This window comes from Paralichthys olivaceus, chromosome 5 (assembly GCF_024713975.1).
Source record: "Paralichthys olivaceus isolate ysfri-2021 chromosome 5, ASM2471397v2, whole genome shotgun sequence".
Classification (NCBI taxonomy): domain Eukaryota; kingdom Metazoa; phylum Chordata; class Actinopteri; order Pleuronectiformes; family Paralichthyidae; genus Paralichthys; species Paralichthys olivaceus.
This window is the reverse complement of record NC_091097.1, coordinates 3,098,053-3,114,068: the sequence shown is the minus strand read 5'-3', so window position 1 is coordinate 3,114,068 and position 16,016 is coordinate 3,098,053. Positions and strand designations below refer to the sequence as shown.

The 16,016-nt window shown below is 42.5% G+C and overlaps 1 protein-coding gene across 12 annotated transcripts in view; it reads left to right on the top strand.

Moving 5' to 3' along the window:
• hoxb3a (homeobox B3a) overlaps positions 1 to 16,016 on the top strand; it is a 99,548-nt gene that overhangs the window by 78,831 nt on the left and 4,701 nt on the right. For 8 of the 12 annotated variants that reach the window (XM_069525684.1, XM_069525679.1, XM_069525680.1 and 5 more), the window contains 2 exons: positions 3,387 to 3,453; positions 11,129 to 11,829. In XM_069525684.1, the coding sequence (XP_069381785.1) occupies positions 11,250 to 11,829 (580 nt within the window). In that variant the 5' untranslated portion in view covers positions 3,387 to 3,453; positions 11,129 to 11,249. Of the gene's footprint in view, positions 1 to 2,131; positions 3,271 to 3,386; positions 3,454 to 7,253; positions 7,759 to 11,128; positions 11,830 to 16,016 lie in introns of those variants that run through there. The other 4 variants (XM_069525685.1, XM_069525683.1, XM_020103681.2 and 1 more) reach the window with 4 other exon arrangements.

Below are 16,016 nucleotides of genomic sequence, written 5' to 3'. Positions count from 1 at the left end.
GAGGATATTGAGTTCTTTTTTGGGGGGTGCTCAGGTATAATGTGATGGTAGTGGGTGCTCCGGTGGCCTAATGGTATAAAGCGACACTGCTGGTGAAGGAGAGATAGAAGTTGTATTTCGTTTTTGGATGAAAACCAAAAAATGAAACAATCTGTTATTGAAAACAGTTTTTGTTAACCCTTCAATGTATAAATTATGTCTAACTTTCAAGTTCTAAGTCACATTAGATTGTACAATGTACAAACCTATCCTCTTACATTGTCCATAATTATAAAAATGTTCTTTGATTGGAAGTATCCATTTTTGAATGTGCCTTAAAATGAGACCAAAAATCAAAAGGTTCAGCTTTCTGGAAAAGAGGAGCTTGATGAATCCAAAGCAAACCAAATGAAATTCTAACCATGGAAATCATTTGAAAAGAATGTACATGGCCGGTCGCCCAGTGACGCTGCTGCACATGACATTACATTTAGAAATTTGATTCACTCGGGGGTGAGGGGGGGCTTTTATTAACAGAGAGGTTGTTTCAGCCCAAAGGATTTTCAATTTGAAATGATCATTTGTGTCAATTCTTTTTTACTACTTTTTATTTTAGCTTCAGAAGTTCAATTTAAACTTAAATAGGCTACTGCTCACCAGAAGATTCAAGATTCAATATAGAGGACAAATAAGAGAGTTGTTCTACTCTATGGAGCCATTTACAAGTCCACAAAGCTGTCATTCACTTTGTGTGATCTGCATTTGAACATACTCTGATAGTTTGGTAGAATTTATACCTGCAACAACACTCAGATTCCCATTATTTCCGGTTGTGTAACTTTTAGTGTCTGTGGGCTTTTATCTTTTATCTTTTCGGCTAGAAGAGATTCCTATACATGTTAAATTTAGATTAAAAAATACCTTCTGTAAATGTGAGTCACTGAGCAGATTTATGGATTAACACATAAAACAAAAGGGATTATACGGCACTTTGCCAATGGCTTCATCATTAAAGAACAGAGCTATCACTCCTCCAGGTCAAAGGTCACCTTTGGAGAGCTGTGCAGCAATATGTCACTGTGTGAGTGCTTCAGTGAGGGCTTCCAGTTCCTGTGGTAATACCACAAGCTACATGCTTTCTTTTCCAAGTCTGTGAAGCAGCAGCACTGACATGTGTAGTTGTTTTTGTGGTCATATTTTGTTCTGTTTGGACAAAGTAGGACAAAGAAAAAAGACAGAATAAAGTCTCACAGCTGTTTATTTACATCCAGCACACAGTCTTTTACATGGTGTGTGTGTGTGTGTGTGTGTGTGTGTGTGTGTCGGTGGCCGGCACCACCAGACCAGCAGAGATAAGAGCAGAGAGTGGTGATAAAGTTTGTGCAGAATATGTGAGACTTTAAAGATGAAGCTGCAGCTGCAGAGAGCCACAACATCCACCACCAAAAAAGAGTAGAACAGAAATACTTGTTTTCATTAACCTCAACATACAAACACATGTGTTTAGCATCTGCAGCGTTGTTTGAACACAGGATTCATACTTCTGTTCTCTCTGTGGACTATGCAGTCAAATTAAAACATGACAAGTGCCAGGATTTTTGGAGTCAATGGACTTTGTAACGTTCAGCTTTTGGTCCACATCCATCTCCCAGTCACCTAATACTCTATCATTCTGCACTAACACACACTGTGTTGCTTCGCTGAACTCCTGCAGTATGTTTCTGCTGCTTCTGCCTTTTTTCCCAAGCTTTCACTTCATCAAGCGTGAGAAAAAAAAAAAAAAAACCTCTACCTTGTTTTTCTTTGGATACGTGACTTCACCCCCTCCCCTCAGCCTCGTCTTGCCCTCAGACATTTGGCTCATCAGCTGTTCTGGGGCTCTGGAGGCGGCCTCCTCCCTTTGTCTCGGCCTATGGGCTAGCTGGCTAAGCTAGTCGGCCCCCGTCATCACTTTGTGGCCAACTTTAGACTAGTCCACTCCTGCTCCGAGGCTCCAAAATTTCCGCACTAACCCACGGGGCTGAGGGTGGGAGGGGGGGACGCAGGGAGGACTCCCCGGCCGGTGTTGTGATGGCGATGGACGGCAGCCAGAGCTGTGAGTGAGTGAGTGCACGGAGGGAAACAATAAATAACTTTATAGCAGAGGAGCAGGACAAGCTGTGGTGGTACAGGCTGGTACGGGGAGGTCGGGGGATGCTAGCTTGTGATTTATGTGTTTGGGGGAAGCTGTCAGGAGCAGAAACAGAGGCATCCACACATTTTATTCCAGCACTTTAATAATCACAGCCACTATGCAGCAACGCGGACAGCCCTTCTCATCCTGCGGTCGTGGACGCTATTATACAATGATGCAACTCACATTTTTGAAAAAAGGAAATGTTTATCGCCGCACGCAGCAGTGGATGGATGCATATTTACCGCTGGATGTGTGTGTGAGACACATGAGGATATACCCGGGCCCTGTAACACTCAGGATCCGCGATGTGTGCTCTTCTGTCTGAATGATGCTCAGGTTATTTCTGGGCTGTGTGGAGAGAACCACTGGGAAACAGCTGCTAGCATCAGTTTGATTTCTTTCCTTTCATCTGTCCTTTTATGTTTAGCCATTTTTTTTTCGTTTTCTTCCGTGCAAAAATGTGTGTTAACGTTAATGTCCGTCACACGGTTTTGATTTGTAGTTTCTTAATTATAATTCCCATCAAAACCAATCGGAGGCCGGATTTAGAAACAGCTTCGTTACTGACTTTAGCTCTCTCATTAGAATGAAAGATTGGTGTATAATAATATTTAGCGTACATTTATATACAAATTGGGTTGCAGCAGTTTTATATAATGATGGTGTAGGTCGGCGCTGTATTTGCTTATTTTCTTTCTTTTTTAGGATCATACCCCCTAACACAAACATTAGATTTTTCTGATAAAATTTTGTGCCTGCTCCATGAGTTAACCACAAACTCTTCCAAATTTACTCTGGATTATTTTCCAATGTCTCCATCCCGTCTTCAATCTGCATTAGCGGTGGGATGCAGCGCCATTTTTCCACGTTAAACGCTCAAGACTTTCTCACCATTTCTTTTTAACGCATGCAGAGAGAAAACATGGTAGACCTATTAGGGTGTGTAATATGATAACCAGAATCAATAATATCTGAGATCACTTCCAGCCAGCCTTCAGCCTTCCTTCTCCCCGTTCTTATTACTTTTATTCCGGGATTTCAGCGGGAATCATTTAAGGTCAGAAATACCTGTCAGCGGTTTTCTCCTGTCCCGGCCGCTCGATAGACTACAAGAGGTCTGTGCTCTGTATCGGATTTTTTTTTTTTTACCAAGACCTTTGATTGCATCTCTCTCTCTTTTCTTTCCTATCTTTTTCCACCCCTCTCCCCCCTTCTCTCCCCTCTGCTGCAGTTCTTAGGAGCTTCCTGGAAGCCGTTCTTTTCCATCCAAACATTGGGAAATAGGAGAAAGTCTTTCGGTGAGTTGGACTGTTTTTGCTCTCTTCCTCGCGATGCTTGAGTCTGTGCATGTCTGTGGATGTGTCCTCCACCGACACGTTGCTGCACCCAAACTGTGCCCAAGTGAATAATTTAAGACTATTAGAGCTTCACACAGATGAGCTGGTATTTATTTATGTATCTATTTATCTCATTGTTTATTTATGGTAAAAGTTGTTTAAGTGTTTTTATTGGTTCCCTTTGCAATGTTTTCAATCTGTAGCTAAACTGTTCCACCCCATTACGATTGAATAAATTCATATAAATAAATTACACAATAAATAAACAAATATTATACAGGCTATTACCACTACTCATAATAATAATGATAATAATAATAATAATAATAATAATTAGGAATTAGGAATAATAATAGGAATTTCGTAGTTTGTCAAGTCAATGCATTATTGCACGGATTTTAAAATGAAACAATATTGTCGGGAAATGAATGTGCAGGAAATATTGGCTTTGTTTTTAACTAATTTATTTTAAAATACGTTTTCTTTTCTTCAAACATCGAATTTAAGTTTTGCAGCTGAATACATGCGAAATATTCCATCCTTATGTGTGTGAGTGTGTGTGTGAGTGTGTGTGTGTGTGTAATGTAATGACACGTGCTAATGTAATGTAATCCAGAGGTGTGAGGGCCGCGGGTTAGAGTCTCAGCAGGAAACACGCGGGTCAGTTCATCACTTGATAAGACAGTTATTAAAACAGCACTCTGTATCCGCAGTAATGACACTAATGGCGTAACGCTACAAGTCATAACAGCAACGACAGTGCAGCATCAAAACATTTGTAGTTTTTTCTATCAGACCACGTGTATACTTTACAAATATACTATTAAGCACAGGCTACTTCATTCATGTATACTATTCTAGAATTGGCATTTTGCTGCAGTCTGGTGTTTCCACTCCACAACAGTGAAGCTGTAGTGGAAGAAATATCATTTCATATTTCGTAGTCAGAGGAAATTCCTTCGTGTCATCCTCAGTGTCCTACATGTCTGAAATCCCCGAGGGGAAAAAGAAGAAAAACAGAAAGAGGATTTCCATGGCTCTATAGGGCACAGAGTTTCACTTGTGAAACCCAATATCCGTGACTCAATCCGAAACACGGAGGCGCCGGTGCGCGTCTGCCATCCAAGGAAAATAAAGAATAACTCCAGCCTTTACAAGCACCGGCGTGCTCTCACAAGTCAATACACACACGTAATCCCCACCGCCTCTTCCTCCTGCAGCTCTCCTCTTCACTCACCCAGTCTCAATGCAAAAAAAAAAGAGAGAGAAAGAAAGACGCAGACAAAAAAATAGCTGATTAGTGGTTTGGTTAATGAGTAATGAGGGATTTCAGCAGCAGTTAGCAGATCCTTCTGTCCGCACACAAAGAGGCCGGGAGGGAAAGTTGCAGCCGGACACATTTCAGGCTCCCACCTCCCCACCTACACCGAGCTCATCCTCTCATTTCAGCAGCCCACTGCGAATGCTATCTGTTTTAAAGTTGGGCTGTGTACACACACACACACACACACACACACACACACACACACACACACACACACACACACACACACACTGCTGGGTGCGAGAGAACTCATAAATCTTACGTAGCCATAAACGACAGGGATAGCGTCCTGAATAATAAAAATACAGTGAAGTGGGAGAGAGAGCTACAGAGGCTGTGTGTGTGTGTGTGTGTGTGTGTGTGTGTGTGTGTGTGTGTGTGTGTGTGTGTGTGTGTGTGTGTGTGTGTGTGTGTGTGTGTGTGGGCCTTCATATTTTCATTTCCATTTTGTTCTCACCTCTGTGTCTCTTTCTCTTCTGGGGATTCTTGTCATTCTGTTTTCTTTTAGACTACTTCACCTTTTTCTTCACATGTTGTTGCACTTCCTGGTGTCTTCCTCCCCTGTGTGTTTAAGTCAAAACACATGAAGGACATGTGCTCTTGTAATGTTTCCGTTCTGTAAACAGAGCAGAAGGGGAAATATCTTCTCATGTGACTGATATGCCTTTAAGTCTCTGTGCTGTTTAGGCCACTCTCCTCCTTTTTTGTTTTTTATGTATTTTCCCTTTGCAGCAGCAGTGGGAGAGGAAGTGATAGCATGTTAACATTGTAGGCCTACATGTCCAGTTTCTGCAGGGAAACATGGAAGGGGCTCAGGGAGGAGCTTTGAGAACGAAAACAAATAAAAGGAAAGAAAAGTCACATTTCCTGTAAATTTAGGAAGGACAGAAGGAAAGGAAAGAAACGAAGGCCTGTTATGTTGCTGAAACGTTACCAAATTATTTATAAAACTGCACCAGTGAACAATGAGCACATTTTAATCATAATAAACCCCCCAACCCCCTCAAAAAAGTACAGGCTAGTATACATTATAAATTGGGTTCATATAATGCCATATGTTATCTATGAATATGACTCTGAATAGCAGTAGCCATGCTATGCTCTAACCTACTCTTAAAGAACATTTCCAGTGACTGTCTAAGATGGTGTAAAGCGTCAAAATCTAATTAAAAATAGCCATTAATAACATAATTAAATATGCAACTTAGCATGGGCTACAGTGAATTAATTATGAAATTATGAAAGTTCTTTTATTTGACTCAAGCCAGGTCTATTCATCAGTCCATCACATGTTTATAGGAATGTTTTCATATTATGAGCCATAATACTAATACAGCTTTTGAAGTTGTTTTACCATCTATTCATTAGACTGGATTATTATTGCTTCTCGTTAGTTGGAGACCTTTTGTTTCCTTTACATGCATATTTATTTATTAAGGTAGAGATCCAATCATTTTAATTTACGATATCTAAGCTAAGTAGTCTATTTACATAAACTATAACCTACCAACCAAAGCAATCAAAAGCAGCTAGGCTAAACTTGTAAACTTTCTAACTATGGCTACACTAACCCAGGCATCTTTTTCCACTATAAATAGAACCAGGGTCTAAAGTAAGACTAATTAGTAGAAAGGAAGAGGGTAAACTGGCCATCCAAAGGTTGTTTTTTTCATTCATAAGACAAAATAAAAGTTGGAATAATTTAACCCCCACTCCCTCAAAATGTTTTTGTCTTGTATAAAAGTTATGTCAGAGTTCCCCTGGTGAAACTAGTCAGCTGTAGAGAACTTGGCACAACATTAAATATGAAACATTAAGTATGCTAACACATACACTGTGTTTGTTCATAACTGAGCCAGTGACATTAACATAAGAGCTGATCTGATGAGGGAACCATCTCCTCCGTGACACCCCGTGAGCGTGACTGATACCCGGGCTGTGACCAACACCCCCGCAGTAATACGTTACTACCACCACTTGTAGCAGTAGTAGTAGACTAATAGTAGTAGTAGTAGTAGTAGTAGTAGTAGTAGTAGTAGTAGTAGAAGACTAGTAGTAGTATGGGTGGTTCCTGCTGCTGGAGTAAGCTCACCATTGCAGCCTGTCAGAGACCGACGCGAGGCTAGAACTCACAGCCAGAGACAAGAGGGGGAGAGGCGGCGGGAGACCCGGGAACACGGAGGGAGAGAGAGAGAAGGAGAAGGCGGGGGTGAACGACCGGAGAAAACCCTACACCTCCCCTGCAAAAAATGCGATGGGGTGACATTTAATGGTGGACTCACTCCTCAGAGGCCACGAGTGAGTGAGAGATTTGAGGCCATTGTTGTGAGGCGGCCGCGGTGCAGGCAGGACTGCTGCTGCTGCTGCTGGTGGTGGTGGTGGTGCTGGGGCGGAGGTGGAGGGGGTGGGGGTGGAGGTGGGGGGGCTGCGAGCAGGCAGGCTCCCGGTGCGCCCCTTCAGCTGCTGTGTGCTACAGCTAGCCTGCCCGTAGCCTTCACCGAACCCGGCTGCTAATTCTGGCCGTGTACACCGGCAGAGCCTCCGCCGCGTTCAAGTCCGTCCACCTCACTCCTCCGCCGGGCGCTCGTGCACCGCGGCGTCCGCTTCGCCACCACCGCGCATGCAGCCCGGTCTGCTGCCGCCGCTGCTGCCGCCGCCGCCGCCGCCGCCGCTGGCTCCTGGAGGTGTTGTTGTGGTGGTGGTCGAGAGCAGTCGCGCTAGTCTGGAGGCAGCACCGGAGGAGCGGCGGGTTTGCGGAGAGGAGGAGAAGAAGAAGGAGGAGAGAGGGGGAGAGCAAAACGGCGGAGAAAGCCATTGGAGTCGTTGCTTATTTATTTATTTGTTATCGATTACCTCGTGGATGTGCGTGGGGACTAATCTGTGATGCTGCCGTGTTGCGGGGTCCGCGCCGGGCTGGACCGGGACCACCGGCGCTAAGGAAGGTAAGAAGGAGCATCATCACCACCACCGGCGGTCGGACAGGCAGGCGGGCAGGCGGACAGGAGGGCAGGCGGGCAGGCCAGTCGGTGATGCTCGGGCTCAAACAACAAACCCGGAGATACAGAGCGTGTTTGTGTCGCTGTGCAGTTTGTGGAGTGGCTCAGTGATTTATGGCCCAATAGACTTCAATCCCGGTTCAAGAAGAGTTCACAATGCTTTAAGCCGCCGCAGCTCCCCGCCGCAAGCAGCCCCCCTTCTGTCGGCCTTCCATCTCTGTCCTTTTCTTTTTTCCTCCTCTCATTTCTTCTCCTTTTCTGTCCATGCCCCCCCTCACTTAGGGCTATTTATTTACAAAGCAATGGACGACCATATTTATCTGATGCTGATCAACTTCTCTCCCTCCTCTCCCCGCGGGCCTCAGTTTTATTATATTGTCTATATCTGATATTATTATTATTCTTTTATTCGCTTTGCTAAAATATTGAAACATTCTAATTTCATCGCTCATACATGCTTCACTGTTGGAGCCCAAACGGAGGCCACGGACAAACAGCAACAATAGCAGCGATCAGGCCAATCCTTCATTGTTTCTGGGCACAGCTCAATATAATTACTAAGCCCCCACTACAGCTCCCCCCCTCCCGTGTGTGTTAATGGGATAAGGAATACGTGGATTGTCCAAGTTAATGCATTCTCGGTGTGTGTGTGTGTGAGTCTCCCTGCCTGCAATGCTCTTCATGGCAGGCGCCATTTGTAATTTTATATCCCAGGATAAAGCACAGACACTGGACACCAAGGCCGACCTCTCTCTCTCTCTCTCTCTCTCCCTCTCTCTCTCCCTCCGTTGTTTTTGTTTGGGTGGCTGCTCCTCTGTCAGTGTAAGTGGATTATTCAGGGAGGCGTCTAGTAAACTTGGTGATTGTATTAAGCTCTGGTCCTACAAGCTATAGTGGCAGAGACATTACGTGTCCTGTTTAATGGCGAAACAGCGATATGATTTAATAACATATTCCTCCTACACTCAGTGCCACGGCCTCTCTCTCTCTCTCCCTCTCTCCCTCTCTCCCTCTCTCCCTCTCTCCTTGGGACTATTCCTCAGAGTAAATAATTAGGATTCCAGCTTGTCTACCAGAAAGATAAATGGCTGACATGTGTGACGTGCTGAGAGCTGGAGTCGGGCTGCTCTGTCTAATCTCTGAAAGAGAGAAAATAGGAATAATAGTAAAACATCAAGGAAGAGGCTTATGAGTAATTGCATTATTTTAACGCTATTTAGCCCATTTTATAAACATTTAAATGTGACACTGGGGTGATTTTGCGGAGCCCATTTGTTGTTGTTTTTGTAGAAAACCTAGCACACATTATGTTTGCATATATTTATTTATTAATTCATCCAGTGATGCTTTTCGTATTTGCTCTTTTTACCAGCTGCCATTGACGGATTTATTTATTTCTGAGAAACATCACCCATCAGTGTGCTGCTGGTATTTTTATTTTCTAGTTAAAACAAATTCACGAATCTCAAATAACAGCGAGGCTTAAAATTTGCCACAGAACTTCATTTTTGTGTTTTAAATATATAACATGTTTTTTTTTTAATTAAGGCCTGACGTGTAAATGATGTTACATATTCAGGCAGTTGTTTTTCAGTCTCCACAGTGACAGTGTGTGATCGCTGGGATTTAATGACGCTATAAAGCAGTAACAGTGAGGTGTGTGGCCACATGAACCAGTTAGTTGGGAACAGTTCAGGCCTAAAACACTTCAAATTGTGCAGCTCCAGCACACAGGGGCTCCGGAGGCTCCGCGTCTCCCCCGCTCACCGTGTTATCTCTGCGGAGGAGAAATGAATGCCAGGTGCTCCCTCGCTTGACAAGCCGGCCACAGGCCCACCCCAGCGGTGAGCTCCAGATAGGGAGTCCACGGGGGCTCACACGCTGATTCTTTTTTTTTTTTTTTTTACTACCTCCTTTTTCCCTTAAGGGGCCATGATAGAGCACTCTGACCGCTCGACCCTAATGGATCACTGACTCGTGAAGCTTCTTCCGAGCTTTCTTTCCTTCTTTATCTTCCACCAGCATCTTTTGTCCAAGCCCGAGTGTTTTCGTTTAATTATTTATTTTTTCATGATTTATTTTCAAAGCTCAACATTTTCATGAAACAGAATAGGAATGATAAAAAAAAAAAAAAAAAAACTTAGCCAGGCACATTAAATCTCCACAGACCAAAAATGCAAAAATACTCTGTTTAAAACTAAATAAATAGCAGATTGGATTCAAACATGTCACATTGCTCACATGATGACATTCACCGTCAATGCGTTATTTATCAGTCAGCTTTAAACATCTTGATAATGTGCAGTAATATTCATTCGTTTATTTGATTTGACTTGTTTATTAAAGTCCGGTGTGATGCCGGGACAGGCCGACATTCAGCAATGATCGCTGCCGGAGACAGACTCCTCTGGCTGGAGGATGTGTGAGGTAACAGCCGAGCAGACCGAATACAGTAAATCACATGTGGGAGGCAGAGGTTGACAGAAATAGGCTACCTACATCAGTCACAAGGAAAAACGTAACACAGGCCGCTGCCGCTTATTGCATGACAACACGTCACGTCCAGATCGAATAACACCTGACACGATGGGGTAGTGCTTTATTGCAAAAAACAAATAATGAATAAACATGAAAACTCTAAACTGAAAATAATTATGATAGGGGCGGGGGTTGTATTTGATTTTATTTATAAGAGGAAAAGCATAATATTGTTCCCATCCTTTAATTAATTGATGATATAATTAGTAAATTACATCATAAGAAATAAACAATACAACTACTACTATCAATAGATACTCATCATTATTATTATGTGTTATTATGATGATTATTATTAAAAATAGCTAATGATAATAATAATAATAGTATGGGGAAGTCTGGCATAAGGCACTGTAAAGTTTAGGATAGAAAATGTTACAACCATTTAATGCTTTCAATCCTAAACTAAAAGTAGTTTTTTTATTAGCACCTATACTAATTAAAAAAACAATTCCTTTTTTAGTACTTACTTAACTGCTTTTACCATAAACAATGACAATAACGATCACTTTTATCGCTTGAAGGTAAATGAAGGTTACATTTCTATATTCTATAACTATTCATACAAGAGTGGGACCACAGTTTGCCCTCCTCGTGCCCCCACCACCAGAGCATCTGCAGGCTGTGCACTGGGCTCAGAGGGGAGGGGGAGGGTAAGGAGGGGGGTATGGGTGAGGAAAGAAAAGCAGTGGTTTCTATTCATGTCATGGCGCCTTTCATTGAAGGAAGATGGATTTATCGCTCTCATTTCTTTATTCTGCCTCTCCTAACCTTTCAGGTCAGATTGCAGGGGACCGTTGGAGAGACACCGTCACGTGACCCCCGGTACCAAATGGTCTTCCGGCAGTGGTTTTCAACAAGGACCGGAGCACAAGAAGACGCCGCCACTTCTCTCAGAAATGCAGAAGACAACGTACTACGACAACTCCTCAACGCTCTTCGGTGGCTACTCGTCCTACCAGGTGCAGGGGGCGGCAGCGGCGGCAGCAGCAGCCGCCAACGGCTTTGGGGGCTACGATGCCCCGGTCCCAGTGTCCCACCACCAGCCGGCCTTCCAGTCGGCAACCCATCTGGATGTGGATTCGTACCAGCGCTCTGCCTGCTCTCTACAGTCGCTGGGCAATAACAGTGGCCACCAGCAGCAGCAGCAGCTAGCCAAGACCAAGGAGCTGAATGGCAGCTGCATGAGGCCCAGTCTGCCACCTGAGCACCACCCTGGCTCCCAAGTGTCCCCTCCACTGCCCCCCAACCCCAACAACGGTAATACAGGGGCTCAGCAGCCGGGGGGCAGCAATGGGGCCTCCTCAGCCTCCAAATCAGCCCCCAATAAGTCCTCGAATTCCTCCTCCTCAACATCCTCCTCCTCCTCATCACTGCCCCCGAACCCAACCATGGCCAAGCAGATCTTTCCCTGGATGAAAGAAAGCCGCCAGGCGACCAAGCAGAAAAACTGTTCACCCAGCAACAACTCTGGCAACGGTGTGTTAGATTACACTTATCTCTGTCTTTCTGTCTGTCTTTGCTTTGATACCCCCCCACCACACACAGACACACAGACTATATTACAGCACCAACATGGCTTAGCAGAACAATACTCCCTCTAAACCAGTCTATGTTCTCTCTCTCATGACTCCTTTTCTCAGCTCTTTCTGTCCTCCATCTATTTCTTTCCTCCTTCATTTTCCTTCCTCATTAGTGTCGTTGCACCTATTATCCCGCCTTCTCCCTCCCATCGCCACATCCCTCTTTCCTCACCTCTCTTATCAACATCCTCTTTCAAGCCCCAAATCCCAAGAGGGTTGAAAAAAGGTTTCTCAGACTATTGTGGCAAAATAGGTTTCCACAGGCACTGGATTGGATGGGGGAATGGATACAGGCAAACAGTCTAGCTGGTCATTATGTGTCTGCTGATGGGTTGGTCTCCTCTGGTCTAATTTTACCCATTGCTTTTTAAAAATAATTATTAGTGGTGGGCTGGATTGACTAAAGCATTTATACATCTCCCCAAGAAACCATGTTTACGTTGAAGCTGAAAAGCATGAGCCAAAAAGGAAAGTTGTAGGCAACTTCAAAATTCATTGATATGTCAAGACGCTCATAGTAAAATAGGTCAAAGGGCAGATGCATGGCAATGACAAATACTTCTGAAAACACAGTAAATAAGTGAAAGGCAGGAATAAATGGTAAATGACAGTAATATGTAGGCAAAGCATTTCAGTAGTTAGATGAATCAAATCTATCCCCTGGAATTTACATTCATATGCAACTAATTTGCAACAGCAATTCCATTTAAAAGGATATTTAAAGGTCCAGTGTGTAAGATTTAGGTGAAAGGGATCTATTGGCAGAGATTTAATGTAGAATAATCCTCATGATGTTTTCAATAGTTTGTTTCATCTAAATTGTACAAATTGTACTTTTTTTACCCCAGAAAAGACCCTTTATATTTAAATACTTTATATTTACATGGAGGGGACCCTCTCTACGGAGGCCGCCATGTTTTTTACATTAGTCCAGACTGGACAAACTAAACACCTTTTGAGTTTTTATGAACTGAAGCTACCACAGGTTCTTTTTCATGTTTGGAAGGAGAGGGTGAGGTGAGGGGTGTTCAGCTGCAACATGAAACTTCAACACTAGATATCACTAAATTCTACACACTGTACCTTTAATTTAGATTTCTATGTACCCTATTTGTGAATTCACAATTTTGGTTGATAACAAACAAATCAGTTAAATGATAAGAGGGAACATAATATTGTCCACCATAGCACCTGATCTTGAATGTCAGCTGATATCAGTACCACCTATATTGATTGACATTTTAATACCGTGTATGGTTCTGTTTAGACCCTCACAGCTTGGTTAAAGTAAGAGAAAGATCATAGTGTTATTTCACACTGACTCCAGACACAGTTTTAGATTTGAACAAAATCACCAGTCTTTCCCTTACCTCAGCCCTTTGATGCCTGAACCACAGACCAGGGTGTGGATGTGAATCCCTTGACAGGTCTGTGCTTTGATTCCATCTCCTATTGAGTCTGCTGCCATTAATGAATGTAGCTCTTTATTTATAAAAAAAAAAAAAAAACTAGTGTTCATTAAAAAAAAAAAAAACATTGCTTCCAGTAACCCAGCCAGTGGTTACACTATCAACACAATGTAACTGAGAGAACAATTGAGTAGTAGAACATGATGTTGATGAAAACCACTTTTATGTATGTGTTACGTGCAGGGTTGGAGACAGGAGGTTGTTAGGTTAGCTTAGCACAAAGAAGGAGAGGAAGCAGGAGGAAACAGCTAGCCAGCTTGCTGTCTGAAGTAAAAAAAAAAAAAAGTACATTTGAAGCTCACGAAAAACAATGAATGACCTTGTTGTTTAATCTGTACACAAGCACAAATGTACAACCAACTATTTGTGGCTTGTGGTTACATTTTAAAACTACTCCCGGGCGAAAACAGCAGCCGAGTAAAGTTACTTTCTCAAGCCTTGTCTGTACAGGCCGGTACCAAATCCTGTGCCCACAGACTATATCTGGCAAGATAAGAGAATTTTTCAAGTAGAGCTGGGCGATAAAACGATAATGAGATTTATCACAAAATAACATTTCCTCGATAGAAATATAAGACATGGTCTATGCAACGTCAGTAGAGCTCATTTGATCCATGTTTTGACAAACAACACGAACAGCCAATGATAATGAGAGTAGCACAGCGCTGAAACCAATCATGTTGCTGGAATGGAGTTACAGCCACGTCATGCATAGGTTCATGCACACAGTGGAGGAGTAGCAGCCACCAGCAGCACACATACTAATATTTGGGCTACTGCAGCTGTGCACACCAGTACGTCAGGAGTGGAAGCGAGATAAAAGAGAAAATAACGACAAGAAATGCTAACGAAAACTCAAGCGACAGCCTTATCGAAGAGGACACCCCAACGGGGTCAAAAGATTAGGACATTGTTGAAAAGAAAGGTCCGTGGAATTGTGTGGCGATATTTTGGCTATTTAAAGTCGGACAAGATGCAGAGTAGCTTGCACTGCAATTTGTGGCTAAAGCATGTTCCCACTAATATCTTATTTTAACATCTGAAGCAGAAATAACAGAAATTGTGATTATATTTATATCCTGATATATAATGATTTCAACTAATACGAAAACAATTATAATGATAAGATTTTTTCCGCGAAGCCCTGTTGTTTAAAGGCATAAAAAGAAAAATATTTTACATTTAATGACTGAAACAAAGTAATCACATGATGAATTCAGCAAGGAAAATGAGAAAGATTTGTGTTTTTAAGATTATTCATTGACAAATCTTCAGTAAATGGTGCTAAACTCGATAGACACTTCCATGTCCTTGTGTCTATAAGCTGGTTGTCTCATCAGTGACAAGTGAGCAGTTGATTACAGTAGCAGGACTGTCAGTCATAGGAAGGTCTGGCTAACCAGCTGCCACAAGCCTGCAGCCAATAGCCTGTACACCCGCCTATAGTCATTTACATTCAACTCTCTCCACCCTCTGGTTATTATATGCCTTCCCATTGCTCTTCTTCCTCCCCTCTGTGGCCTCCTCCTCTCCTTTTCGCGCCTCCTCAGAAAGCCCCTGCAAGAAATGAGGATATTAACAGGATGAATTTAAATGTCATGTACAATAACGTATGAATAGATTTTCAAAGAGAGGAGAGTTATGACAAGCAGACGTTTGAAATGATAGATTTGAATCAAATCTGCACGTGTAATAAAAGATGGCGAGGCAGACAGATGTAATGTTATTTCAATTGATAGTTATCAGTGAGAAGAAAATGAGAGTCTTCAAAAGTCTTTCAGCTGACTGGACGGACTGAGAAGAGATTAGACTGTTTATTGATGAGGATTTCAAACAATCATTAAGAGACAGATGACACGATGTTGACCTCTCTCATCTTTCTCTCTCTGTCCATTGCAATAAACACTGGAGTCAACTGTTAAAACTGCTGAGGGACAGATAGGATCTCTCCGCTTATTTTGAGCTGCACTGCATCAGCTATTAATAGTGTAAACAAATGGCAAGCATGCACTGACCTCCTGCCAATAGCTCTTTCATTACTCCACTGTTGCGAAACATGTAAACACAGAGTTAAGAGAAATGTTTTTGGAAAAGAAAGCAAAGGTGAAAAAAGTTGTCACTGAAAGTAAAGTTACACTGAGTGTAGAGAGCAACTTCAACTGCAAAGATTCTTCCACTTTTTGTGCAAAAGAAGGACAATCACAGGGCATCCACAAGATCTTAGTATAATATTCAATAATCTTATGTACGAGATCTAAAATACATTTAGGTTCGTTCATATCTGTCGTACTTGACATAAGTGATAAACTCATTCATTAAGGTTTTAAAAATTCTTTAACTTGTTGAAACAAACCGTCCATTAAGGGAGCTTATAATGTTTATGTTGAAACTGTAATAGGATGCGTTATTAGCATTGTGTTACAATGACAGGTGCTTTGATCACACAAATGTGTCCTGTATATCAGGGAGTGTGTCAGGCAACTGATCATATAGAGCCCTATCCACCTCAATGCACCTTATAAAAGATAATGCGATGTCTTCAGCAGTTGAAATTGAGATCGAGAGGTCAGTATACTTATTCCAAAAAAATAAGCTTTCTGTCAATATTAACGTA